We start from the raw sequence: 27,626 nt of genomic DNA, 5'->3' as shown, positions 1-27,626 counted from the left end.
GGGCAACACTAGGACTGATACGTCACGTATGTCATTGTCACTTGAATGTTCAGTGTCAGATCAATATCAATCAAAGTCATCCCGATCTTGCGTATCACTGTAATTTGTTTGATTATTATGTGAAAATATCTCATAAATTGCTTTAATTTAAACTTTTAACCATTTACTCAAGCTCTTGTGCATATCCAACATCAGTTTGTGACCGATGTAAGTGTTTAAAATCGTAAAATCCTAATGGAAAATCCCAACAGTTGTCATTTTGTGGATTATTTTTGTTTTCTATATTGCTGACTAATTTAGCGTCTAGAAATGCCCAGCGTTACCCGCGACCGTTGTTTCTACTATTTTGTCACGATGCCAAAATCTTACCTGCCAATTTTGCGTAGTTTCAGGCTAGTAATCGCCCAAGTATTTAGAATATAAAATTATAACCTTTAAAAGTATTGTCGTTACATTCATTTATAGTGCATTGACCTCGATCTTATATCCCTGTTTTAGTTTTAAACAATGTGCGTAAACATCTGACTTGCACTTTTCGGTATGCCCTATATGCAGCCAGTTCTTTATTTGATTTTTTTATGGCCAGTATTATTGTGTTTCTCTCTGTGTATGTCTGATAGCCAGTGAGGTGTATCCTTAGCTCTTTTATAATAGCGCGGGAAAAGATAACTTTATGTTCAAAATTGGAATGCATTAGACTTTGTTTTCAAGACGCCTCCCATTAAAAAATGTCTTAGTCCAATAAGAATTCACACATTTGTATTTTTTTTTTCAGTTACATGAACTGAAATTCCGATGATGTCACTAAAGCCCCGTAATGTGGACTTCCAGGAGACTTGGGCCAATCTCAAGGAGACGGTAAGAGAAAGTCATTAATTTACTCCATAAAAATTAAATTTGGTAAATGGATAGTAACACATTTATTGTTTTGTGGTTGTTTTTTTTTTTTGGGAAATTATGATATATCGTTTTCTAAAGGTACTGTTGTAGCTTTGAAGCATTAAAGTTGAGTGTTCTGCCATCATAGAGTAAGTAGAACAAGAGGCAATACAGTTTCCAGAACAAGGTTCAATATAAAAAAGTCTGCTGATTTTGGTGAGGGGGAGGTAATCACAAACTAAGAGAATGTTTAACAAGTAGTTGAATGGCCTGGAACACGTCGCTACTACTTTTATATAAAGAGTATGACCAGTGCTCACATACTATTGGCAGAGGGGAACATTAGAATACAATAGATTTATTTTCAAAATTGGATACAAGGTATCACTTATTGACGTCACATCAATTAAATCTAATTATAACTACTACCGCTCACAAAGCACAAAGAAGAAGCGGCGGAACAAACTACACTGCAGCAGTTAAAAAGTGGCCTCTCCGGTATGGAGTCTACAACCTGCTTCATTGTCCCATATTCTGAGTGGCCCTTGATAAGACAGGTTGCTAGTAGGACATGTTGTAGAATGGGAAGCAAAAGACAGGAATTTTAGAGATTGGAGGAGTCTTTGGCCAACTAGCAATCAGATTTTCTGCCACAAACATTCATCTATGTTTTTTAATGTAGACAATGCGCATTCGTCCATGATTTAGATTTAAGTGTATTTATATTTGTATATTAACATCCGATGAAAATGTTGCAGTGTAGTTTGTTCCGCCGCTCCTTCTACACATGCGCTTTGGAAGCGGTAGTAGTTGTTATTAGATTTAAGTGATGTGACGTCAATAAGTGATACCTTGTATCCAATTTTTAAAACATCAATCTATTCTATTCTATTTGATGATGGCTCTTCATACTTTTAGCATGCAATGTTCATACATAACAAATTACTTTCACAGGTCGCTGGTGTGGTAGGGCTCCGTGCTGTGGAACGTGCGGTGTGGAACACTCGTTTCTCTGATGTGTACGCACTGTGCGTTGCCCACCCTGAACCTTTGGCGGACAAGCTTTACGATGAAACCAGGTGAGGATACATACATACATACATACATACGATCACGTCTATATCCCTAACGGGGTAGACTGAGCCACCAGTCTTGAAAAGACTGATAGGCCACGCTCAGCTGTTTGGCTTAATGATAGAATTGACTCTCAAGTTAATAAGCCTATCCCTTAGTCGCCTTTTACGACATCCACGGGAAAGAGATGAAGTGGTCCTATTCTTATTTTTGTAATAGTGCCGAGAACCACACGGCATTTAAGAATGTTCTACATACATATGATCACGTCTATATCCCTAGCGGGGTAGACAGAGCCAACAGTCTTGAAAAGACTGATAGGCCACGCTCAGCTGTTTGTCTTAGTGATAGAATTGAGATTCAAATAGTGACAGGTTGCTAGCCCATCGCCTCAATGATGCCCAAAATAACTATTCCACGCGACGAAGTTGCGGGCACAGCTAGTTTTGTTCATGGTTCATGTCAGTTCTAACTACTACAATACTCACTGTTTTTATAATGGCTACGACATGAGCCCCGTTGGATATAGCAAAATTATGATAAGCAATAAACAATGTACCTACAACAATATGCAACAGTGCCGTGTGGTTCCCGGCACCAATGGAACAAAAGAATTGAACTACTCCATCTCTTTCTCATGGATGTTTTAAAGGCGACTAAAGCGATAGGCTTATAAATATGGGAGTTCTTTTGGATGAATGTTTACATATTTTTCGGAGAATATGTAGTTACAGGAATAGAAAAGGGTATGTTGAGATCGGTCATGTAGAGAGGATCAATGAAAACAGGTTGACTAAGCAGATATACAAGGAGATGGATGTGGATGAAGCGAAGGAAGTATGCAGAGATCGTGGCAAGTGGAAAGAGGTAGTCTCTGCCTACCCATCCGGGAAAGAGGCGTGATTTTTTGTATGTATGTATGTTTTTTTGGACGATGGGTTTTTTTTTAATATTGGGGCCGGGAACCACACGGCACTTTTAGTAATCTAATTGAAATTTCGCCAATTTGTGCATGATGTTTCCAGAAATTTCCTGGAAGAACACGTGTCTGGACTGCTGGAGCGCGTCCGCGGGTCCGCCCCCCTCGAGAATAACGACCATAAAGACGGCTTGCTGACGAGGTAAAGTGGGCTTTATAGTAACCTCGATAAAGTATAATTTTAAATACATACATACATACATTCAGCTGTTTGGCTTTATGATGTCATGCGTCTCCGATGCCAATAGAAGAAAGATTATGAATCTTAAGATAGGTACATAAACATATACATACATATAATCACGTCTATATCCCTTGCGGGGTAGACAGAGCCAACAGTCGTGAAAAGACTGATAGGCTACGTTCAGCTGTTTGGCTTTATGATGATTATTGAGATTCAAATAGTGACAGGTTGCTAGCCCATCGCCTAAAAGAAGAATCCCAAGTTTATAAGCATATCCCTTAGTCGCCTTTTACGACATCCATGGGAAAGAGATGGAGTGGTCCTATTCTTTTTTGTATTGGTGCCGGGAACCACACGGCACTAATTTTAAATAAAAAACATAAAAAAACAGTAAAGAAGAAAAAAAATATGCTGCAGTGCAGTTTGTTACCGCTTCTTCTGCACTGACGCCATGGAAGCGGCAGTGAACTTAGTTTTTAAATAATTTATTTGACGTCAACCAATGTTGTGAAACTAAAAGTTTTGACAATTATTAAGCGATATGAAGTATCCTATAATAAATAATGAATATAAATTTTGAATTTGAATTTGTTAAAGTGGGCTTTATAGTTCCTCGATAAAGTATAGAATAGAATAGAATAGATTTATTTTCAAAATTGGATACAAGGTATCACTTATTGACGTCACATCACTTAAATCTAATTATAACTACTACCGCTTCCAAAGCGCATGTGTAGAAGAAGCGGCGGAACAAACTACACTGCAGCATTTTCATCGGACGTCAATATAATATAATTTTAAATAAAAAACACCCAAACCCGAAACAGCCGAACTTGCATGAAGAGAGTCATGGAATAAGTATGCAGAGATCATGATGATGAGAAGATGGCAAATAGAAAAATTTTGAAAGCACATTTCGCTCTAGCTAAAAATTTACATACATGCATACATATAATCAGGTCTATATCCCTTGCGCGGTAGACAGTGCCAACAGTCTTTAAAAGACTGATAAGCCACGTTCAGCTGTTTGGCTTATTGATAGAATACATACATACATAAAATCACGCCTCTTTCCCGGAGGGGTAGGCAGTGACTACATCTTTCCACTTGCCACGATCTCTGCACACTTCCTTCGCTTCATCCACATTCATAACTCTTTCCAAGCAAGCTCGGCGATTTCGGGTACTCTTGAGATGACCGTTATTATTATTTGGTTTATTGATAGAATTAATATATATTTAAATAAGACTTGTCACGATGATATTCACAATTATGTTTGAGATTTGGGTTTTTTTTTTCAGATATGTGTCAGCTTGGCGGGAATACAGCCAAGGTGTCGCGTACCTCAACAGCCTTTATTCATATTTAAATCTACAGCACATAAAACGACAGAAGGTATTCAATTCTTTAAATTTATATACATACATATGTATATTCATAGTTAGTCTCTGTCTACCCCTCCGGGAAAGAGGCGTGATTTTATGTATGTATATTAACTCATACAACCACATCTTTACCCGTTACGGGGTAGACAGTTTACAGTCTCAAAAAGACTGATAGGCAACGTTCAGCTGTGTGGCTTTATGATGCAATTGAGATTCAAATAGTGACAGGTTGCTAGCCTACAGCCTGTATGAAGAAAAGTTTTATAAGCATATCCCTTAGTCGCTTTTTATGACATCCATGGGAAAGTGATGGAGTGGTCATATTCTCTTCTTTTTTATTGGTAGCGGGCACCACACGGCACTAAGAAACGGGAAAATATTTCTTTTTTTTTATACGTATTTTTGACATAGACGATGTTTAGATAGTTGTGAAGTTGACGTTGTTGAAGAAAATGCTGCAGTGCAGTTTGTTACCGCTTCTTCTGCACTGACGCTTCGGTAGCGGCAGTAAACTTAGTTTTTGAGTAATTTTGTTAATCAACCATTGTTGTAAAACCAAAAGATATGACAGTTATCAAGCAACATGAAGTGTCCTATAATAATTAAATATAAATAAATATAAACGGGACAAATCACACTGATTGAGTTAGCCTCGAAGTAAGTTCGAGACTTGTGTTACGAGATACTAACTCAATGATACTATATTTTATAATAAATACTTATATAGATAAACATCCAAGACCCAGGCCAATCAGAAAAAGTTATTTTCTCATCACGCCCTGGCCGGGATTCGAACCCGGGACCTCCGGGTACTTACCGCTGCGCCACAGAGGCCGTCAAATTGATGAAAAATTAATTTTAATTTGTATTTGTCAGGTGTCCGACGCTGAGATAATATACGGATCGGCGGCTACTGTTAGCTGTACCGAACACGATTCTAGACAGTTGGAGGTGAGTTTTATCAATATAAGTACAGTAGGTATTGTAACTTTCACTTTAACTAACATTTTAGTGCCGTGTGTGGTTCCCGGCACCAATACAAAAAATAATAGGACCACTCCATCTCTTAACCACGGATGTCGTAAAAGGAGACTAAGGGATAGGCTTACAAACTTGGGATCCTTTTTTAGGCGATGGGCTAGCAACCTGTCACTATTAGAATCTCAATTCTATCATTAAACCGAACAGCTATACGTGGCGTTTCTGTCTATTTAAGACTGTTGGCTCTGTCTACCCCGCGAGGGATATAGACGTGTAATGATATGATAGAATCGAGATTCAAATAGTGACAAATTGCTAGTCCATCGCCTACAAGAAGAATCCCAAGTATTAATTAGCCATTCCCTTAGTCGCCTTTTACGACATCCATGGTATATAAATACATATGATGTTGTCCCATTCCGAAGCCGCCGGGAACCACACGGCATTTGCATTTAGCCTAATAAAGATTTTACACGGAGCCTAATAGAGAACCTTGTGGTACACCACAAAATTTGTACCATTCTTGATCACCTTCATAACCTTGACGGCCTCTGTGGCGCAGCGGTAGTGCGCTTGTCTGTGACACCGGAGGTCTCGGGTTCGAATCCCGGCCAGGGCATGATGAGAAACGAACTTTTTCTGATTGGCCTGGGTCTTGGATATTTATCTTTATAAGTATTTATTATAAAATATAGAATCGTTGAGTTAGTATCTCGTAACACAAGTCTCGAACTTACTTCGAGGCTTACACTCAATCTGTGTAATTTGTCCGATATATACATTTATTTATTTAGTGCCGTGTGGTTCCCGGCACCATTACAAAAAAGAATAGGACCACTCCATCTCTTTCCCTCGGATGTCGTAAAAGGATATAATAATACGTAAGATAACTTATTTGCAAGCAAACTCATGCCTTGAGTTCATTCAAATGTCGATAACTTTTTTTTAGTGAACCAATTTTGATGAAACAAACTTTAAATGTTTTTCTGAATTAAAACGAAGCAATTGTTGAAAGTTTTAAGTAAGTCGGTTCAGTACTTTCGGAGATAATCGTGATCATACATACAGACAGACAGACAAGATAAAAAAAAAAAATATTTTTGCTTACTATTATTTATTCTAAGTGTCCCTCTATCCATTTCAGTCAAAAATACTAAATGTACAGACAAAATATTTTTACTGTTTAATTATATGTATAGATATATATGAATCTATATATGTGGACATATATATGTATATATATATGTGGACGAAGCGAAAGAAGTATGCAGAGATCGTGGCAAGTGGAAAGAGGTAGTCTCTGCCTACCCCTCCGGGAAAGAGGCGTGATTTTATGTATGTATGTATGTATATATGAATCTATATGAATCTCAATTCTATCATCAAGCCGAACAGCTGAACGTGGCCATTCAGTCTTTCCAAGACTGTTGTCTCTGTCAACTCCGCAAGGGATATAGACGTGACCATATATATATATATATATACATCAGGTGGGAGAGCTGGGCCTGGTGATATGGGAGCGCGTGCTGGTGTCGCCGCTGCGGCGCGCGCTGGCGGCGCGCGTGGTGGCGGCGCTGGCGGAGGCGCGCGCGCAGCCGCCGGACCCCGCGCACGCGGACGTGCTCAGGGCCGCCATACACAGCACCGTGCATGTCTGTATTGATTGTATTGTCTGTTGTTGTTGTTGATGATGTTGTGAAGATGATGTGTTTGTTTTGGTGTTTGTTGAAAATCTAAAAAAAAAAATGTTTAATGTTAAAAATTATTTTTAATGTTTTTATGTATTACTTATATTTTGTTATGTACAATAAACAATTTACAAACAAACAAACAAACAAAAAAAAAACCATTAATTAATAAACTAATAATAATATATAGAAAATTACGAATTTTTTAATAGAAATTAATCACAAAATCTTAATAAAAACAGATACAAAATAATTAACTATAATACCATTGATACTATTATGCCACATCCAGATTGCGCTCTGTGAACTTTAGATCCGTGGTTGCCCGACGCGCAACTAGCAGTCGACGCAGATTTTTGTGACTACCCTACATAGTTCCTTATTTTAATTTTTGTTTTATATACGCTCGCTGTCTTGCTATACTTATGATGTATATTGTGAGTTTCTCAGTAAGTGAATTGTTAATTCTTTATGAGAAAATAAAGTTCTTTAAACCTAACCTGAAACCTAATCTCAGGAACTGGTTATTACACCTGCCAAATTCAAATTAAAATTTTTCATTAATTATTATAGGACGCTTCGTATCGCTTAATAATTGTCATATCTTTTGGTTGCACAACAATGGTTGACGTCAAATAAATTACTCAAATCCAAGTTTGCTGCCGCTGCCGAAGCGTCAGTGCAGAAGAAGCGGTAACAACTGCACTACATCATTTTCTTCAACAACGTCAACTAAACAACTATCCAATCTTCGTCTATGTCAAAAATACTGGTTCGAATTGAAAAATTCTTGTTGTGTTGAATAGAGCATTTATCGTGGATGGCTTTAGGCTATATATCATCACGCTGCAACTATTAAGAGCGAAGAAGTAATGGAAAATGTGAAAAAAAAAAAACAGGCAACAAACTGGATGTGTAACCGTGGTCGATCCAAAGGTTGCGGAGGTCGGATGGGAGTCGCTTCGTGTGAAAACCTAACTCACCCAATCCAGGATCCATGGTCAAAGGCGCACCCCAGGCTCCTCTCCAGAGAGGTGAGGATGCGACCGGGACTAAAGCCGGGAGGAATTGAAAGGGAACATAGTTGTTTGAAACTTACACTAATATCTATAAATTTTGTGTAATAATAATGTATGTTAAATTTGCCATCAGGTGCAATCGTTCAGAGTGCGTTCACCGCTCGCATTATACCAACAACTCGTACTGGAGCCTTATTTAGAAGCGGCTGCGGACGCGCACGCGAAACTAGCGGCGGATCTGTTGAGAGACGGGGACATATCCCACTATATGAAGCATATTCTTGAAGGTGAGTTTTATAGAATGTGAAGGCCCTAACATATTGCCCTGGGGTACTCCAATGTATTGTAAGTAAGGTATATATAATAGGTATGTAAAAATATGGTATGTGCCGTGTGGTTCCCGGCACCAATAGAAAATGAATACGACCACTCCATCACTTTCCCATGGATGTCGTAAAAAGTGATTAAGGGATAGGGCCTATAAACTTGGGAATTTCTTTTAGGCGACGGGCTAGCAGCCTGTCTCTATTTGAATCTCAATTGTATCATTTAGCCAAATAGGTGAACGTGGCCTTTCATTATTTTCAAAACAGTTGGCTCTGTCTTCCCCGTGGGAGATGTAGACGTGATAATATGTATCTAAAAATATTGTTGAAGTTATGTTGTTTTCATGGGTTGGGTTGGGACTAATATAATGCCTTTGTGATTTCCAAGGGTAAATATTTCCAAGAGTAAATAGGTATCTATTTAAATACCATCTCCTTAAAAAAGAGTCCCAAGTTTGTAAGCCTATCCCTTAGTCGCGTTTTACGACATCCATGGGAAAGAGATGGAGTGGTCCTATTATTTTTTTGTATTGGTACCGGGAACCACACGGCGCATTTATTTTATATTATTTATTTGAGAAGCTTGTGTACGTTGAGTTATTTCAAATTAATCTTTCATTCACTCATTAATTCATTCATCTTTATTTATGTTTTCAACCAGGTCTCGAACGTGAAATAGCATTAGGGGCGCGTTTCCTCCACTCGTCCTCCGCGGAGGCGGTCCGCAGCTGTTACGAGAGGGCGGCGGTGGCGGCGCATCTCCCCGCGCTTCACGCGCACACCGAGAGACTGCTGCGGGACGCTGACGAGGTGAGTGGTGCTAAATAGTTCCGCGCTCGCTACATAGATGGCGCTGTGACTAATTTTTGTAGGACGCTTCTAAGCTCGACTGGATAAGTTTCTTAAGCTGAAATAGCTAAAATCTACCCGCGCTACACACTTAGAGGCTGCTGCGAGACGCAGACGAGGTAATTAGTGCTAAATAGTTCCGCGCTGGCTACGTAGATGGCGCTGTAACTAATTTTTTAAGACGCTTCTAAGTTCGACTGGATAAGTTTCTTAAGCTGAAATAGCTAAAATATACCCGCGTTACACACTAAAAGGCTGCTGCGGGACGCAGACGAGGTGAGTGATACTAAATAGTTCCGCGCTGGCTACATAGATGGCGTTGTGACTAATTTTTTTAGGACGCTTCTAAGCTCGACTGGATAAGTTTCTTTAGCTGAAACAGCTAAAATATACCCGAGCTGTACACCGAGAGACTGCTGCGGGACGTAGACGTGATTAGTAGTACTAAGCGGCAGTAAATTTAGTTTTAAGTAATTTATTTGACGTCAACCAATGTTGTGAGACCGAATGATTTGACAATTATTTAGCGGTATGACGCATCCTATAATAATGAATAAAAATTTTGAATTTCAATTTGTAAGATGTGAAAGGTTCTATTCTAAAGTGTCGGTAACCAGACGGCACAGGCTATAAAATGAGAGGGAGTATGAATGTTACTTACATAAGTGATCTCTCCATATGTGTTACACTCTTCTTTTGCAAAGTTTCCAATACAGAATTAAAGCAATTAATATATACTATGAAAGTACCAATTAATATCACTATAAGTATGAGTTATGAATGTGGATGAAGCAAAGGAAATATGCAGAGATCGTGGCAAGCGGAAAGAGGTAGTCTCTGCCCACCCCTCCGGGAAATAGGCGTGATTTTATGTATGTATGTATGTTCCGTATAGTCCATATCCGTTAGTATGTATGTATGTAACGTCGTGATAACACCCACTCACATCACGTCTAAATTCTTGCGGGATAGACAGAGCTATTATTCCTTACCTTTATACAATCACGTTATCCCATACGGGGTAGACAGAGTCGACAGACCCGAAAAGACCTTATTAGTCAATAAGCCATGTATAACGTGGCCCATCAGCTTTTTCAATACTGTGGGCTCTGTCGGGATATAGACGCGCATATATCCGGGAAAGAGTCGTGATTTTATGTATGTATGAAAGTACCAAAAATTCCTCCAATCACAGGAGTTGTAGAAGTTGTAGAATTGAATAATGTATGTGTGTGTGTGCGTGTGCGCAGCGGCGCGCGGACCTGCGGCGCATGTACGCGCTGCTGCAGCCGCTGGCGGCGCAGGGCGCGCTGCGGCCGCTCGTGCAGGCGGCGCACGCGCAGGCCGCCGCCGACGGCCGCCGGCTGCTGCTCGCGCCGCACAACAAGGACGACGTGAGCGCATTTCTTGCTTGTTGTCATTGTTAAAACAATGGAATACACTATTATTTTAGTTCTCATTACAACAACTAATTTATTACAGGCCATCCGCCATTAGACTCTTTGTTAACTTACTGCCTTGTACCTCGGGTAAAACAGACAGTGTTGCCAATACAAATGTACAGAGTATATATACCAACAATTATTATTTCTAGTTTATTTCTATACTGTAATATTATGTATGTTTGTTTGTTTGTTTGAACGCGCTAATCTCAGGAAGTACTGGTTCGAATTGAAAAATTATTTTTGTGTTGAATACACCATTTATTGAGAAAGGCTTTAGACTATATAACATCACGCTGCAACTATTAGTAGAAATAATGGAAAATGTCTTAAAAAAGGGGGGAAAATTATTCATGTTTGAGAACTTCAATGATCTACGCGGACGAAGTCGCGGGCACAGCTAGTTATTATATTAATATCATATTATATTTATTTATATTATATAATTATATAAGCATTACTAATATAATAATTGATTATTGTAACGCATCCTCAATGCTTTTATCAATGATTTTTAATCTGCGCTGCCTCTTTGACTATGGATTTTCCTTTTTATTTTGGTTGACTGGAAGAAATCCCGATTGGGATAAGTCCGCCATTGTACATATTCTTTTATATTCAATGACTGTTCTGTTTTTGTTATATTTATTTTTATGTGCAATAAAGAGTTTACAAACAAACAAATGAGTCCTTGTTACTTATATAAATAAAATTCATTCATTAATTCATTCATTCATAATTATATTGACTGTTCCAGGCGCACATACATTTCGTGACTTCGATGCTGTCTCTACACAGCAAGTATACGGAATTGTTTGCTGACGTTTTCGGCGGCGCTCAAGCGTTCGTGGGGGCTTTGGATAAGGTGAGAACCTCTCTTTTTTAACCCCGGCTACGTGAGGTGGACAATTGTTAAAGAATGTACCATAATAGTATATTTTTTTATATTAGGAATGAAAAAAAAATATGTTGAATATATTAATATATGTACATATAAAACTAAACGAGGTTAACCCACTTCTCACAATTTACATTAGTATATACATATAGCCACATCTATGTCCCTTGTGGGGTACACAGAGCCAACAGTCTTGAATAACTGAAAGGCCACGTTCAGCTTTTTGGCTTACTGATAGAATTGAGATTCAGATATAGTGACAGGTTGCTAGCCCGTCACCTTGATAGAGAATCCCAAGTTTATAAGCCTATTCCTTAGTCGATTTTTACGACATAGGGCTAGCAACCTGTCACTATTTGAATCTCAATTCTATTATCGAGCCGAAAAGCTGAACGTGGCCTGTTAGTATCTTCAAGACTGTTGTCTCTGTCTACCCCGCAAGGGATATAACGTGACTATATATGTGTGTATTTATTTATTTAAATACACATAACAAATTGTAGTAAAACTATACATGGTAGTAAAATTATAAGGTAACGATCTACAGTACAATTATAATTACACTATTATTCAAAAAACAGTGTACATACGAAGACCATATAAGAAAAATGCAAACAGTTAAGAGATACTTATATGATAATGAAATAGATAAATATTAACTAAAAAATTTTGGTTTACAAAAACATAGACAGTATTTTTCAAGTAAATAATTAAAATTAAGTTTTTTTAAATACTTATATTACTTAGTATATATTTTATTTTATTTTATTTTATTTTTAATAGGAAGACCAACAGCTACAAACATAATATAGTACTTAGTAGAAATAAAGCTAGTTAGCAAAGGAGCCAATTAAAGGTCCTCACAAATAAGAAACAAGATAAATAGAAAAAGTTGAACACTGACAACACAAACTTAGAGTTCAAAAAAAAAAAATAATAGAAACTTAAAGTAAAAGTTTTTACAAGATATGTTCTACGATTCACGTGCAAGATGCAGTATACAATATAATTAAACTAAATTAGATTCCTATCTATGAGATACAAAATAAAAGGAAAATTTTGTTGTCACTGAAGAAAGTGATCGTAAAGTAGACGTCTCGCTTTTGCTATGCCTGTGGCAAATAAGTCCAAATCCACAATTCTACAGATATTATTAAAATTTTGGCCAACACGCAACATAAAAGAGTTCTTCCGATACTTAGTTGATACAACCGGTACAGATATAAGAGGCGTATATCGAAGATTCCTAGAGGGAGCGACGATTTTTAATTTAGATAGGAGTTCAGGGGAATCCACTGAACCACTAGCAATTTTTAACAAATAAACTATGTCTGCGACATCACGACGTATTTTTAGAGGAACTAGATGTTGTTGTTTGCATAAGGTTAAATAATTATCAGAGCTGAATTTCAGTCTCATGCGGTAACATAAATATTTGACAAACTTACGCTGTATATTTTCTAGGCGATCTATATAGATATTATACAAGGGATTCCATACTTGTGAAGCGTATTCAAGGTGAGTTCGAACATATGTACAATATAATATTTTTATAGTTTTGATGCATTTAAACGTTGAAGAGCACCTTAGGACGAATCCAAGAGATCTAAGAGCCTTCGAAATTATTTTATTTACATGGGTGTCAAATATTAATTTAGTGTCGTGCTCGACTCCCAAGTCACGAACTGACGACGAACGCTGCAATGGCATTTGCTTAAGATAGTATGTGGTTGGGATAATATGTTTTTTTCTGGTATAGGTAATGACACAACATTTGGAGGGATTTAGGTCAAGGTCGTTTTGAGAGCAATACTCTTCAAGCCGCGCAATATCAGCTTGAAGAGCAGCTGCGTCAGATTGCGATGATATAGTAGAAAAGACCTTCATATCGTCAGCAAAGCAAAGCAGTTTAGAAGAATGTAAGCATTTATAAATGTCATTAATCATGATATTAAAGAGAAGAGGCCCTAATAGTGAGCCTTGAGGAACACCGCTGGGAATATGAACCCAACTCGAGATATAATTTTTTACAACAACCGCCTGACACCTATGATCTATATAAGATGTAAACCATCTTAAGAGATCTCCACCGATACCAACTGCCGCCAACTTGATCAACAGGATTCTGTGATCAATTCGATCAAAGCATTTCGAGTAATCAGTGTATATAACATCAACCTGCTGATTAGTTTCCATGGAATCCGTTAGAAAGTCATTAAAGAGTACGAGGTTAGAGACAGTCGACCGTCCACTGAGGAAGCCATGCTGAAAGGGACCAAAGGAATTCTTTAAAATAGGATATAGTTGATTATAAATTATACGTTCAAAAATCTTAGCGATTAAACACAACTTGGAAATTGGCCTATAGTTTGTGACATCCGCTTTGGATCCCTTCTTATGGACAGGAGTAACAAACGCCGACTTCCACATGCTGGGAACGAAACCCTTGCTTAATGACATCCTAAATAACATGGCAATAGGTACGGATATAGTATCGGCTGTAGCTATTAAAAAACAAGCTGGTAGTTTATCCGGGCCCGCTGACTTTGACGTATCAAGTGACAGTAAGTGTTTTTTGACATCATCAGTACAAACTTCAACATTAGAAACAAAAGAAGTGGGTATATCAGAAAAGGAATCGGACATAGGACTGGGGAGAGAGGTCGATGCAATCGGTTGTGAAAAATTAGAGTAAAAATATGTGGAAAACGCGTCACAAATCTCACTGCCAGTTTTATATTGTACGTTATTGTATGAGACGTTGCTCGGAATACTACTGGATTTTGAATTATTTTTTTCTTTAATATAGGTCCAAAAACATTTAGGATTCTTAACAATAGAACTTTCAACTTTATCAAGGTAATTCTGGTGGCAAGTTTTTTCAAGACGCTTACATCTATCTCGTAACAATTTAAAAGTTTCATAGTCCGACAAGTTTTCATAAATATTGTATTGTTTTAAATATTTGTTTTTTTCCTTAATAACTTTAATGAGAGCCTTAGAATACCAAGCAGGGAACGAATTACTAGTGGGTTGCACTGTTGGAACATATTTGTGAATGAGGGTATTAATAAAATTATAGAAATAGTCAGTGGCCTCCTCCACAGTCCTACCCGAAAATTCCTGTTTCCAATTCATTTTAGAAATTTCTGAATTTATTTGTTTGTAGTCACTCTTATAAAAAAGTCGTTTAGTAAATGAGGCTGGCTTGAGAAAAGCGTCAGTATTAAAATTAGCGGAAATAACTAAAGAATCATGCAATGGGTCTATTGGCACCAAAGAATCTGGATTTTTTTGAACATTGACAGTCTCATTAGAGATGACCAGGTCCAGTATTCTACCCTGACTATTCAGTATACCATTGAATTGAGACAATCCGTGCAACTTAAGTTGGTCGGTAAGCAAGTATTCATCACCACTATTTATGTTAGATGGGCTATAACTTAAGTCACTATTCAAGTTCCACACAATTTTACTTAAATTGAAGTCACCGATAATGAGATATTTATCTAAAGGATTATGCATGAATACATCATCCAGGCTGTTAAAAAAGTTAGATAACTGTTGGGAAAAGGAATTGCCCAATTTTTGGGTACATAAATATAAAACACAAAAATTAATTTTAATCGGATTTTTTTTACCTTGTTTAAGAGTCAAGGTCACCCATAAATCCTCCGCGCTAGAGTGGAATGTTGGTTGCGAAGTAACAGCAAGTTCCCGCCGCGCAGCAATGAGTACTCCACCGCCGTATTTCTGTTCTGTTAAAGTATAGTCACGGTCGCGGCGCCAGACTACATACCGATCATCAAAAATCTCACTGTCCGCAATCCCATCCAATAGCCAAGTCTCGGTTAAAAACACTACATCGTAATTAGACATACACAAATTCCGCTTAAATGTATCAGTCTTGGTACGCAGCCCTCTAGTGTTTTGGTAATAAATGCTTAAATTTAATTTATTCACTGTAACTAAGAATGTTGTATGAGACAAAATAGAAATAAATTATTATCGTAATAAAAACTAAGGTAATTGTATCAGAAAGTACGGTAGTTAAAATAATAAGTATCGGACAAAAAGCGTTTATGAATAGATCGTGACTAACTTGAGAATATGCATACGCAATAAACATGTGTAAGAAAAGGATGAGTATAGATTTAATAATATCAACCACAAGCATAACAGAGCGATAAGTCGAACAAAAGCCACCCGGACGAGAACAAAAGGCCAGCGTAGGCACGGACTGCAAGTCAGAGGCGCTAAACATGTTCAAGAAGTAAGTTTTTAAGAAATATGTTTTTAACAATAGACGGGTGAACAAACTGATACGGATTTTTAAATGCAAGAAAGAAATATAAAGCCATAAAATACTTCCGAACAATTGAAATGCAGAACATAAATATAATTTTAAACTACACATTATTATGAACCAAGTTAAGAAAGTTTGTTTAAATCACTGTCGCTATTGATGATGAGAATCTTTGAAGTGTCATTTTGCCTAACATGTATTTTCCCATACTTCACCCACACATAACGGTAGCCCAGTCTTTCCTTAAGAGTAGTTTTAGTTTTAGTGAGTAAATTCTTCATATCAGCCGTAAGGTGATCGTTTACATATATGCGCTGTACGTCATCCCGGTAGCCGATATCACTTGCTACGATGTTTTTGACAGACCGCGCAGCAGCAACAAAGTCCTCCTTTACATAGCGATTAGCGAAATTCACTATAATAGACTTTTCCTTGGAATTATGCGTAGGAACCCTGGCAATGTAGTTTATACATGTTTTAGCAAACTGACATTTTATATGTTTACAAATAGATTCGACAATCGAAAACAGATTTTCATCCTTTTTAGTAGGCACCCCTTTAATCTCAGCGTTGTTTAGACGGGCCCACTGCTCCTTAGCAGCCAAGCTAAGTTTGCACTTCATAAGCTCGTCTTGAGTAGATTTCAGGGCTTCCTTAAGATTATCGAATTCTGCAAATTTAGACTCCACAGCATCTATTCTATTTGCACATTCATCCAGTTTATCATTATTGAATTCACATGCAGCACGGAGCTCCTGCATCTCAGATTTAATGGCCTTAACATCTTCGACCAGTGTAGGAAGGCTCTGTAGTTGTCGCTTCATTCCCAGGATTTCACTAAAAATTTTATCTAGGGAAACAGGATCCTCGGTTCCAGATCTGCATGACGAACACTTCCACGCGGCTCTTCTATCAGCACCAAGCTTTCTATAACCGGCTTCTGTGATATTAGCACAGGCAAAGTCAAACAATTTTTTGCATGATGAGCACTGCACTCCATCATTAAATTCTGAGCTACATCTAGCACACGTATTCATTTTTATTATTTAAGGACGTGAATTATTATGAATCGGGAAAATAAAATGTTGATGACCACTGATTAAACGAATTAACTCGAGTAGCGTGCGGCTTAGAGCAACGTTCAACGGTAACTGATATATGTACATAATATATATATATATATATATATTGTTACAGGCGTGCAGCGAGGTTGTGAACGGCCGCCCGACCCCGGACGCGCCCGCCAGGGCTCCGGAACTGTTGGCGCGGTACTGCGATTCGTTGCTGAGGAAGAGGTACATACATACATACATATTGTCACGTCTATATCCCTTAAGGGGTAGACAGAGCCAACAGTCTCGAAAAGACTGAATGGCCACGTTCAGCTGCTCCGACTTAATGATGGAATTGAGATCGAAATAGGATAGGAAGGATCGCAATTTTATAAGCCTATCCCTTAGTCGCCTTTTACGACATCCATGGGAAAGAAATGGAGTGGTCCTATTCTTTTTTGTATTGGTGCCGGGAACCACACGGCACGCAAAAAGGTGATTATACTAATATCTTTATCCCACACAGGGTTGACAGAGCCTATAGTCTTGAAAAGACTGATAGGCAACCTCCGGGAGATTTAGCTGTAAGGCTTTATGATACAATTGAGATTCAAATAGCAACAGGTTGCTAGCCCATATATGTACATATATATGTATATATAGCACCTAAAAGTAGAATCCCCAAATTTATAAGCATATCCCATAGTCGCCTTTTACTACATCCATGGGAACGAGATGGAGTGTCCAGGCAAACAGGCGAACAATCACACACCAAACAGATAAATAGATATATTATTATTATTATTGTTACCTACCCCTCCGGGAAAGAGGCGTGATTTTATGTATGTTGTTAAACCGTACGTTTTGACAATTATTAAGCGATATGAAGTATCCTATAGTAATGAATAAAAATTTTGAATTTGAATTATGTATGTATGTATGTAATTATATTAATGCCTCCCTCCTCCCCAGGTCGGGGGGCGAGGCGGAGGCGGACGACAAGCTGGCGGGCGCGATTGTGGTCTTTAAATACGTGTGCGATAAAGACGTATTTCAAAAGTACTACGCGCGCGCTCTGGCCCGGCGGCTTATACACCAACTTTCCGCTTCTATGGAACAGGTGAGATGTTACATCTACATACATATGGTCACGTCTATATCCCTTGCGGGGTAGACAGAGCCAACAGTCTTGAAAGGACTGAATGGCCACGTTCAGCTGTTTGGCTTAATGATAGAATGATGAAATGATGTTACATCTATACTAATATTATAAAGCTGAAGAGCTGAACGTGGCCTATCAGTCCGCTCAGGACTGTTGGCTCTGTCTACCCCGCAAGGGATATAGACGTGATTATATGTATGTATGTATGAAGAGTTTGTTTGTTTGAACGCGCTAATCTTGCTCTGCGCCAACGCCGATCTCCTGTTTGATTTCCTTCCACCCAAAGGTTGACTGGAAGAGATTGCTTTAGCGATAAGTCCGCCTTTGTACCATCTATGTCTGCTTTGTGTTGTTTTGTATGTTCTACTCTTATGGTGCAATAAAGAGTTTTATCTATCTATCTAATCTCAGGAACTACTGGTTCGAATTGAAAAATTATTTTCGTGTTGAATAGAACATTTATCGAGAAATTATTTTTTGTATCACCATTTGGATATCTCGGGGTCTATACATCCCGGATTTTTGAGAGGCTTGTAGTGGGGATATGAATCAAACACGTAGAGGCGCTTTGGATAAGTTGATGTTATGTTGTTCTCCTGCCAAAACTCTTACTCGGGCATATCAATAGACGATACCCCTCGCGGGGTAGACAGAGCCGACAGTCTTGAAAAGACTGAATGGCCACGTTCAGCTATTTGGCTTAATGATAGAATTGAGATTCAAATAGTGACAGGTTGCTAGCCCATCGCATAAAAGAAGAATCCCAAGCTTATAAGCCTATCCCTTAGTCGCTTTTTACGACATCCATTGGAAAGAAATAGAGTGATCCTATTCTTTTTTCTATTGGTGCCGCGAACCACACTGCACTCATAGAAAAGAGAATAATGAATTAATTATTTTTAATAAGCTTGCATGAAGAAAGTTATGAATGTGGATGAAGTGAAGGAAGTATGCAGATATCGTGGCAAGTGGAAAGATGTAGTCTCTGCCTACCCCTCCGGGAGAGAGGCTTGATTTTATGTATGTATATATGTATGTATGTATGTATTATTAATTAATAATTAATTAAAATATTATTAATTTTTTGTATCCCCCTCCAGGAAGAAGCAATGATAAACAGATTGAAAGCCGCTTGCGGATACGAGTTCACGAACAAACTGCACCGGATGTTCACGGACGTGACCGTTTCCGCCGACCTCAACGCGAAGTTCCAACAACACTTGAGGGACAACAATGAGACGCTACAAGCCGGTTTCTTTATACAGGTAAACTTGTTCGGTCGGTGCGCGTGCGCAGCCGCTTCTAAATAAGGCTCCTCCAATAGAATAGAATAATTTGTTTTCAAAATTGGATGCAAGGTATCACTTATTGACGTCACATAACTTAAATCTAATTATAACTACAACCGCTTCCAAAGCGCATGTGTAGAAGAAGCGGCGGAACAAACTACACTGCAGCATTTTCATCGGACGTCAATCAATACGAGTTGCTGGTGTAATGCGAGCGGTGAACGCACTCTGAACGATTGTACCTGCGGCGAAATTTATATAAGCCACAAGTCACAAAAATAAAAAATAGAATCACGCGATGCTATCACGTCAAATAACGACGAAAAACCTAAATCGCGCAAGCAAAGATTTCACGGATTGGAGCTCAAATTCAAATTTTTAATTCATTATTATAGGATACCTCATATCGCTTACTAATTGTTAAAACGTTTGGTTTCACAACATTGGTTGACGTCAAATGAATTACTTAAAACTAAGTTCACTGCCGCTCCCAAGGCGTCAGTGCAGAAGAAGCGGTAACAAACTGCACTGCAGCATTTTCTTCAACAACGTCAACTTCACAATTATCCAAACTTAGAATAGAATGTGGACGAGAGAATATCATTTTTGCTATATATATGTTACAGTTAAAACTAGTTTTTCGATAGAACGCGTTCTCCCTAGTTAGAACTAGTTTTTACAAAACTTGTTATTATATAAACTGTAATATTTAATTTTGAGCATTAGTTAATTCTAGTTTTAACAAAGGCATTTAGTTAAAACTAGTTCTGACTAGGGAAAACGCGTTCTATCTAAAAACTAGTTTTAACTGTAACATATACAACCTCCGACACAATATCGTGTGTCGCGCGGTTCCCCAGGCGTCTCTCCAGCCTGCAGAGAGATCTTCCCTTTGGTGGCGGTCGAGCCGAATCATCGCTCCCGCTACATTACGTGACCCGCTCAGTGTGAAGTTGACGTTGTTGAAGAACAATGCTGCAGTGCAGTTTGTTACCGCTTCTTCTGCACTGACGCCTTGGGAGCGGCAGTGAACTTAGTTTTAAGTAATTCATTTGACGTCAACCAATGTTGTGAAATCAAACGTTTTGACAATTATTAAGCGATATGAAGTACATACATATTTGCCGTGTGGTTCCCGGCACCAATAAAAAAACAATAGGACTACTCCATCTCCTTCCTATGGATATCGTAAAAAGCGACTAAGGGATCTGCTTAAAAACTTGGGATTCTTCTTTTAGGCGATGTTCTAACAACCTGTCACTATTTGAATCTCAATTCTATCATATGTATTATATTCTATCTATCTGTCAACCCCGCACGGGATGTAGACGTGACGATGTATGTTTGTACATGTAACGGCCAAACAGCTGAACGCGGCCTATCAGCCTTTCCAACACGGTTGTCTCAGTCCACCCCGCACGGCATACAGACGTGTCGATGTCCGCCGGCAGGTGCTGCAGGCGGGCGCGTGGCCGCTGGGCGGCGCGATGGCGCCCCTAGCGCCGCCCGCGCAGCTGGAGCGGCCCGCGCGCCTGTTCGAGGCCTTCTACCGCGACTCGTTCAGCGGCCGCCGGCTGGCCTGGCTGCACCATCTGTGCACGGGGGAACTGAGGACTAGGTACACGCACAGGTGGGTCTGATGCAACATTGCTATGTCTAGATCATAGCTAGGGAGAACTGTATCCCTACAGAGACCTAAGAAATCTGGAATTGAGGCACTAAAGTGGGGGCAATATGGCCTGGCTACATCATCTGTGCACGGGGGAACTGAGGACTAGGTACACGCACAGGTGAGTCGGATGCAACAAGGTCACGTCTATATCCCTTGCGGGGTAGACAGAGCCAACAGTATTGAAAAGACTGAATGGCCACGTTCAGCTGTTTGGCTTAATGATAGAATTGAGATTCAAATAGACACATGTTGCTAGCCCATCGCCTAAAAAAGTTTGTAAGCCTATCCCTTAGTCGCTTTTTACGAAATCCATGGGATAGAGATGGAGTGGTCCTATTATTTTTCGTGTTGGTGCCGGGAATCACACGGTAGAGACTTAAGAAATCTGGAATTGAGGCACAAAAGTGGGAACTATCTGGTTTGGCTTCATCATCTGTGTACTGGGGAACTGAGGACTAGATACACACACAGGTGAGTCGGATGCAACACTTCATGTTTGTAAGCCTCCTATCCCTTAGTCGCCTTTTACGACATCCGTGAGAAAGAGTGGTCCTATTCTTTTTTCTGTTGGTACCGGGAACCACACGGCGGAGATCTAAGAAATCTTGAATTGAGGCACTAAAGTGGGGGTAATATGGACTGGCTACATCATCTGTGCACTGGGGAACTGAGGACCAGATATACACACAGGTTGGTCTGATGATTATTATATAGCTAGGGAGATGTATGTATATCCCTACAGAGATCTAAGAAATCTGGAATTGAGGCACTAAAGTGGGAACTATCTGGCCTGGCTACATCGTCTGTGTACTGGGGAACTGAGGACCAGATACACACACAGGTGGGTCGGATGCATTACGTCAGTATGTCTAGATCCTGACTAGGGAGAACTGTATCCCTACAGAGATCTAAGAAATCTGGAATTGAGGCACTAAAGTGGGAACTATCTGGTTTGGCTTCACCATCTGTGTACTGGAGAACTGAGGACCAGATACACACACAGGTGGGTCGGATGATTACGTCAGTATGTCTAGTCAGTATCCTAGCTATAAACAATTTAGAAAACAATATCAATATCTCCAATTCAACATTCACGATGGCCCAAGTTTATTAATGTATTAATTAAAATTATTTTTATGAAGTGCTAAAAAAAAATTAAGATTAAAAAAATATATTTTTATTTGACTTTGACAGCTGTCAAAGTCAAAATAAAAGGCGCGGACGAGGTGTAATTTTATTAATTGTTGCAGGGTGTATCACGTGAGCGCCAGCACGCCGCAGTGCGCGCTGTTGTTGGCCTTCGAGAAGCAGGACACCGCTCACAGCAACGAATTGAGGGAGGCTTTACAGCTCACCGGTGAGATGTTATATGTGATACATACCTATATTATATAATCACGTCTGTATACCTCGCCCGGTGGACGGAGCTAACAGTTTTGGAATTGTTTAATGTATGTTTTGTGTATTCCAAAAAGTTTGATAATTTTACTAATATTATAAAGCTGAAGAGTTTGTGTGTTTTTTTTTTGTTTGAACGCGCTAATCTCAGGAACTAACTGGTTCTAATTTAAAAAAATATTTTTCGTTGAATAGACCCTTTATCGAGGAAGTTTTTAGGCTAAATAAAATCACGCTGCAACTATAAGGAGCGAAGAAATAATGGAAAGTGTGAAAAAAACGGGGGAAATTATTAATCCTAGTGGGCTTCAATGATGCCCAAAATAACAATTCCACGCGGATGAAGTCGCGGGCAAAGCTAGTATTATAAATATAGACATAGGTATATACATATAGTCACGTCTGTACCACTCGCGCGGTGGACGGAGCTAACAGTTTTGGAATTGTATAATGTCTTTTTTGTGTATTAATTTACAATAAACTAGGTACCAAATTCTTAAGAAAATGAAAGTAAATTAACTCACTTTAATTAAAAAAATAAAGTCAATTCTTCTTCAAAACAATTTTTATTCTATTCATAAGTATTTTAATGTAAATATGTAATAGAATTATAATACTTTTACGTTGTAACCTTGCAAAAAAAGTATTAGAAAATAATAGTTATTTACAATTATAAATAAATAAGCACCTATAAATAGATAAATATAAATTGTGCAATACTAGGTTTAAGCAATTCTAGTTAGATTTAAAATTATAATGTGATACTAAGTAGGTATCTTTTTGTATAAGTTAATATGTCTACTAATACATAAAAAATGTTTGCAACATCCGAAAGGGTAAATATGAAGATCTGGTATACATATAAATTCAACACCTTGTTATTATACTCATATTATGCAAATAAAATAATTTTAATTTGAAGTATTTACAAACAAATAAGTCATGCTCTTACTTCGATGCTGTGTAATTTGTCTTGTATATATTTATTTATTTACTACATATATACATATAATCACGTCTATATCCCTTGCGGGGTAGACAGAGCCAACAGTCTTGAAAAGACTGAATGGCCACGTACAGCTATTTGTCTTTAAGATAGAATTGAGATTCAAATAGTGACTGGTTGCTAGCCCATCGCCTAAAAAAGAATACCAAGTTTGTAAGCCTATCCCTTAGTCGCCTTTTACGACATCCATGGTAACGAGATGGAGTGGTCCTATTATTTTTCTGTTTGTGCCGGGAACCACAAGGCACCAATATTTTATTTATTTACTCATTTATTTATTTATATATTTATATTCATATTCATGTGGATGAAGCGAAGGAAGTATGCAGAGATCGTGGCAAGTGGAAAGAGGTAGTCTCTGCCCACCCCGCCGGGGAAGAGGCGTGATTTTATGTATGTATGTAGATAGATAGATGAAACTCTTTATTGCACCATAAGAGTAAAACATACAAAACAACACAAAGCAGATATAGATTCCTCCGGGGAAGAGGCGTGATTTTATGTATGTATGTATGTATCACCAGGTGACGCGTGGCCCCGCCACGTGCGCCCCCTCATAGAGGCCGGCCTGCTGACCTGCTCCGCGGACCCCAGCGTCCCCGAGGACGAGTCCGGCCCCCACGGGCTGCTGACCCTCAACCTGGCGTTCACGTGCAAGAGGACCAAAGTCAGGATCACGTGCGCCAACGCGCCGCACCAGCAAGGTGGGTTTGATTGCTGTTTGATAAATAGTACCGTGTGTTGATCATAGATGGCGCTGTACATACAAATGAAATGTTCTTTATTTACTTGAAACATGGTACAAATGGGTGTTAGATATATACATATGTGACCTTACATGTTCCATGTAAATATAGTTTTGTAATAACATTGCGTTACTTTCAAAATTAGTAATTATACAATTTAAAATTTACAATTAAAATAATCATCAGTGGAATAAAAATAATTAATAAGAAAGTTCATGCAGTCTATTCTTAAATTTATTAATTGCCAAAGACTTGTATGAGTCCGACATTTTATTATATGTAAAATGTAAATGCACATGCAATAAGAACTACTAAATACTACATTATGTATGTATCACGTCTATATGCCTTGTGGGGTAGGTCAACAGACTTGAAGAGACCGATAGGCCACGTTCGGCTATATGGCTTAATGATAGAATTGACATTCAAATAGTGACAGGTTGCTAGCCCATCGCCGTTAAAAAAGAATACCAAGTTTGTAAGCCTATCTCTTAGTCGCCTTTTACGACATCCATGGGAAAGAGATGGAGAGGTCCTATTCTTTCTTTGTACTGGTGCCGGGAACCACACGGCATATGGCGCTGTGAGTGATCGTATAGACGCGTAGCAAAGTGTGTATTGATTCCGAGATTTGAACATTGATGGCACGAATTCCACAAACAAAAAACCAATTTGAGATATCGCGCCACAAATTCTTCTCAGCTATTGGCCGAGCGCGAAGTATTCTTGCCGTGATTGGCTGATGGCGCGTGACGTCAATGATGTCGTTGAAACACAATTTATCAGCAAACGCAAAATTTTGAATCCTAGGAGTTCCTAATAAAGCTGATTTATATATTATTATGTTTTCTCCACCATATTAAACTTGGGTTGGAATTAACATTGAACATAAATCAAATTTAATGAACACGTGTACAATTTTTTTTAATTCAATATTGAATCATGCATCCGTCATCCATCTCGTCTGAGTAAGTAAGTGACGTAGATGTATTACTGACTATGTCACTCTGACTGACATCTCCCCCCCCCCCCTACCTGCCCCCCCCCCCCCAGGCGGCGCGGGCGGCGGCGGCGCGGAGAGCGCGGAGGCGGCGCACTGCGACGACGACCGCAAGATGTACCTGCAGGCGGCGCTCGTGCGCATCATGAAGCAGAGGAAGGTAACTGTATGCTTCCTCTCACTCTCGGTAGCTTCCTCGCCGAGAGAGAGAGAGAGAGAGAGGGTGCGCCTTTGACCGTGACCGTGTCCATATATTTGTATATTGACGTCCGATGAAAATGCTGCAGTGTAGTTTGTTGATATAAGTGATACCTTGTATCCAATTTGAAAATGCTGCAGTGTAGTTTGTTAATATAAGTGATACCTTGTATCCAATTTGAAAATGCTGCAGTGCAGTTTGTTCCGCCGCTTCTTCTAATTTTAGATTTAAGTGATGTGACGTCAATAAGTGATACCTTGTATCCAATTTTGAAAATAAATCTATTCTATTCATGGATCCCGGATTGGGTGAGTCAGGTTTTTACACGATATGACTCTCGCACTCAAGTCTGCAACCTTTGCAGGGGAATATGTATATAGATAATCACGTCTAGATATACCTTGCGGTTTAGACACGGTCAACAGTATTGAAAATACTAATTGGCCACGTTCAGCTGATAGAATTGAGATTCATATTGCGGGGAAACCTGACCCGTAATGGATCATAGTTAAAGCTATACATATTGTTTATTTTCAAAATCGCACTATTTCAAAAGTTCTTTTCTCATCATGCCCTGGCTGGAATTTCAATGATTTTTTTTTGTGTTATTTATTTATTTTTATTTACCTAATTAAATTTATTTTTGATTTTTGTTTTCCTCTCAGTCTCTTCAAGACTGTTGACTCTGTCTACCCCGCAAGTGATATAAACGTGACCATATGTATGTATGTAATTTGCATTTGACATTTTATTATGTTACTTTTTATGAAGGAATTATTAATAATAGAATTATTTTTACAGTTGGATACAAGGTATCACTTATTGACGTCACATTACTTAAATCTAATTATAACTACTACCACTCCCAAAGCGCATGTGTAGAAGAAGCGGCGGAACAAATTACACTGCAGCAGTAAAAATTTAAATATTTAAACCTTATTCCTCATGTATGATGAGAAACAAGGTCAATGTTAATTATTTTATTTTTTATTTATGACTTTATATTTGTACGCCACTTTGGCAAAATACAGAGCACCTTAATTGTATTGAAATCTTTGTATTTACCTGTATTTACAAATAAATTATTTTGATTTGATTTGATTTGATTTAAATATTGAAATTTTTGGCTGGCTGCGATTCGAACCCGGGATGTTATATATTCACATGTTTGCATCATAATAACTCTCACTTCCAGGTACTGAGGCACACGGAATTAATCCAAGAGGTGGTATCTCAAGCGAGGGGCTCGTTCGCGCCATCTGTCGCCATGATAAAGAAATGCATAGAGGCGCTCATAGACAAACAATATCTAGAGAGGGCGCCGGGAACTCTGGACACGTACTCGTATCTTGCATAACATTGTATATTAAAATTAGTGGCCATGTTGTTTTTTTTTTTTTAATGTAATAATGAGGTGTGTCGAAGGAATAGCGGTTGTGATTTCTGTGGGTGAAATCTGATGTAAATTTAGCGCGAATTTTCGCGCTTTTACGGAATTGAGTGGTTGCGAAAAATTGTTTGCTTAATGTATTAAGCCGAACAGCCGAGCGTGTTTCAGTCTTCCGGGACAGTTGGCTCTGTCCAGCCCGCAAGGGATAAAGACGTGATTATATGTGTGTTTGTTATTTGCATAACATTAAGCCAAACAGCCGAGCGTGGTCTTTCAGTATTCCGGGACCGTCGGCTCTGTCTGCCCCGCAAGGGATATAGACGTGACTATATGCATGTATGTTATATTTACCTACATAGATAAAATCACGGTTTAAGCCCTTACGAGGTAGACAGAGCCAATAATCTCGAAAAGACTGGTAGGTCGCGTTCAGCTGTATGGTTCAATAATGGAATTGGTAACAATTTTTTTTATTACAATTACCGCTATTTCTAAGATCTTACCTTTAACAAGACTAATATGTATAATAGATTTTTCTTGGAAACGCTGTTCAATTTCTTTTTTTAATTAAATAGTTAGACTCATCAATGCCTTGACAAATATTAGGTTCAAATAAACATCACCGTATTATATAAAATGAAGTGACGTGCAATAAAATACTCGACAATTTAATACTATAATGACACAATTTAAAAAAAAAGA

General features: G+C 38.6%; 2 protein-coding genes across 4 annotated transcripts; one reads left to right on the top strand and one right to left on the bottom strand.

Moving 5' to 3' along the window:
• The first annotated feature begins 59 nt into the window (after nucleotides 1-59).
• On the top strand, nucleotides 60-27,626 carry LOC106143168 (cullin-2). Of its 3 annotated transcripts, none has more exons than XM_060953049.1 (20): nucleotides 60-207; nucleotides 776-858; nucleotides 1,834-1,958; nucleotides 2,979-3,074; nucleotides 4,418-4,511; nucleotides 5,378-5,452; nucleotides 6,973-7,134; nucleotides 8,323-8,476; nucleotides 9,177-9,325; nucleotides 10,615-10,758; nucleotides 11,564-11,671; nucleotides 17,208-17,305; nucleotides 18,035-18,182; nucleotides 19,325-19,489; nucleotides 20,965-21,131; nucleotides 22,177-22,188; nucleotides 22,436-22,542; nucleotides 24,114-24,293; nucleotides 25,389-25,495; nucleotides 26,730-27,626. In XM_060953049.1, exons 2-20 carry the CDS (start codon nucleotides 796-798, stop codon nucleotides 26,889-26,891), a joined length of 2,316 nt encoding a protein of 771 aa, XP_060809032.1. In that variant the 5' UTR covers nucleotides 60-207; nucleotides 776-795; the 3' UTR covers nucleotides 26,892-27,626. The 3 variants fall into 3 exon arrangements, with proteins under 3 accessions (XP_060809032.1, XP_060809033.1, XP_060809031.1); XM_060953050.1 differs by lacking the exon at nucleotides 22,177-22,188 and adding an exon at nucleotides 22,015-22,026; XM_060953048.1 differs by lacking the exon at nucleotides 22,177-22,188 and having other exon boundaries at nucleotides 20,965-21,143.
• On the bottom strand, nucleotides 16,118-17,160 carry LOC132903803 (uncharacterized). Its single transcript, XM_060953011.1, has one exon. It carries the CDS (start codon nucleotides 17,045-17,047, stop codon nucleotides 16,136-16,138), a length of 912 nt encoding a protein of 303 aa, XP_060808994.1. The 5' UTR covers nucleotides 17,048-17,160; the 3' UTR covers nucleotides 16,118-16,135.

Source organism: Amyelois transitella, chromosome 30, assembly GCF_032362555.1.
Source record: "Amyelois transitella isolate CPQ chromosome 30, ilAmyTran1.1, whole genome shotgun sequence".
NCBI classification, from domain to species: domain Eukaryota; kingdom Metazoa; phylum Arthropoda; class Insecta; order Lepidoptera; family Pyralidae; genus Amyelois; species Amyelois transitella.
Note: the sequence above shows the minus strand (reverse complement) of the source record. Positions and strands in the feature narration are given on the sequence as shown.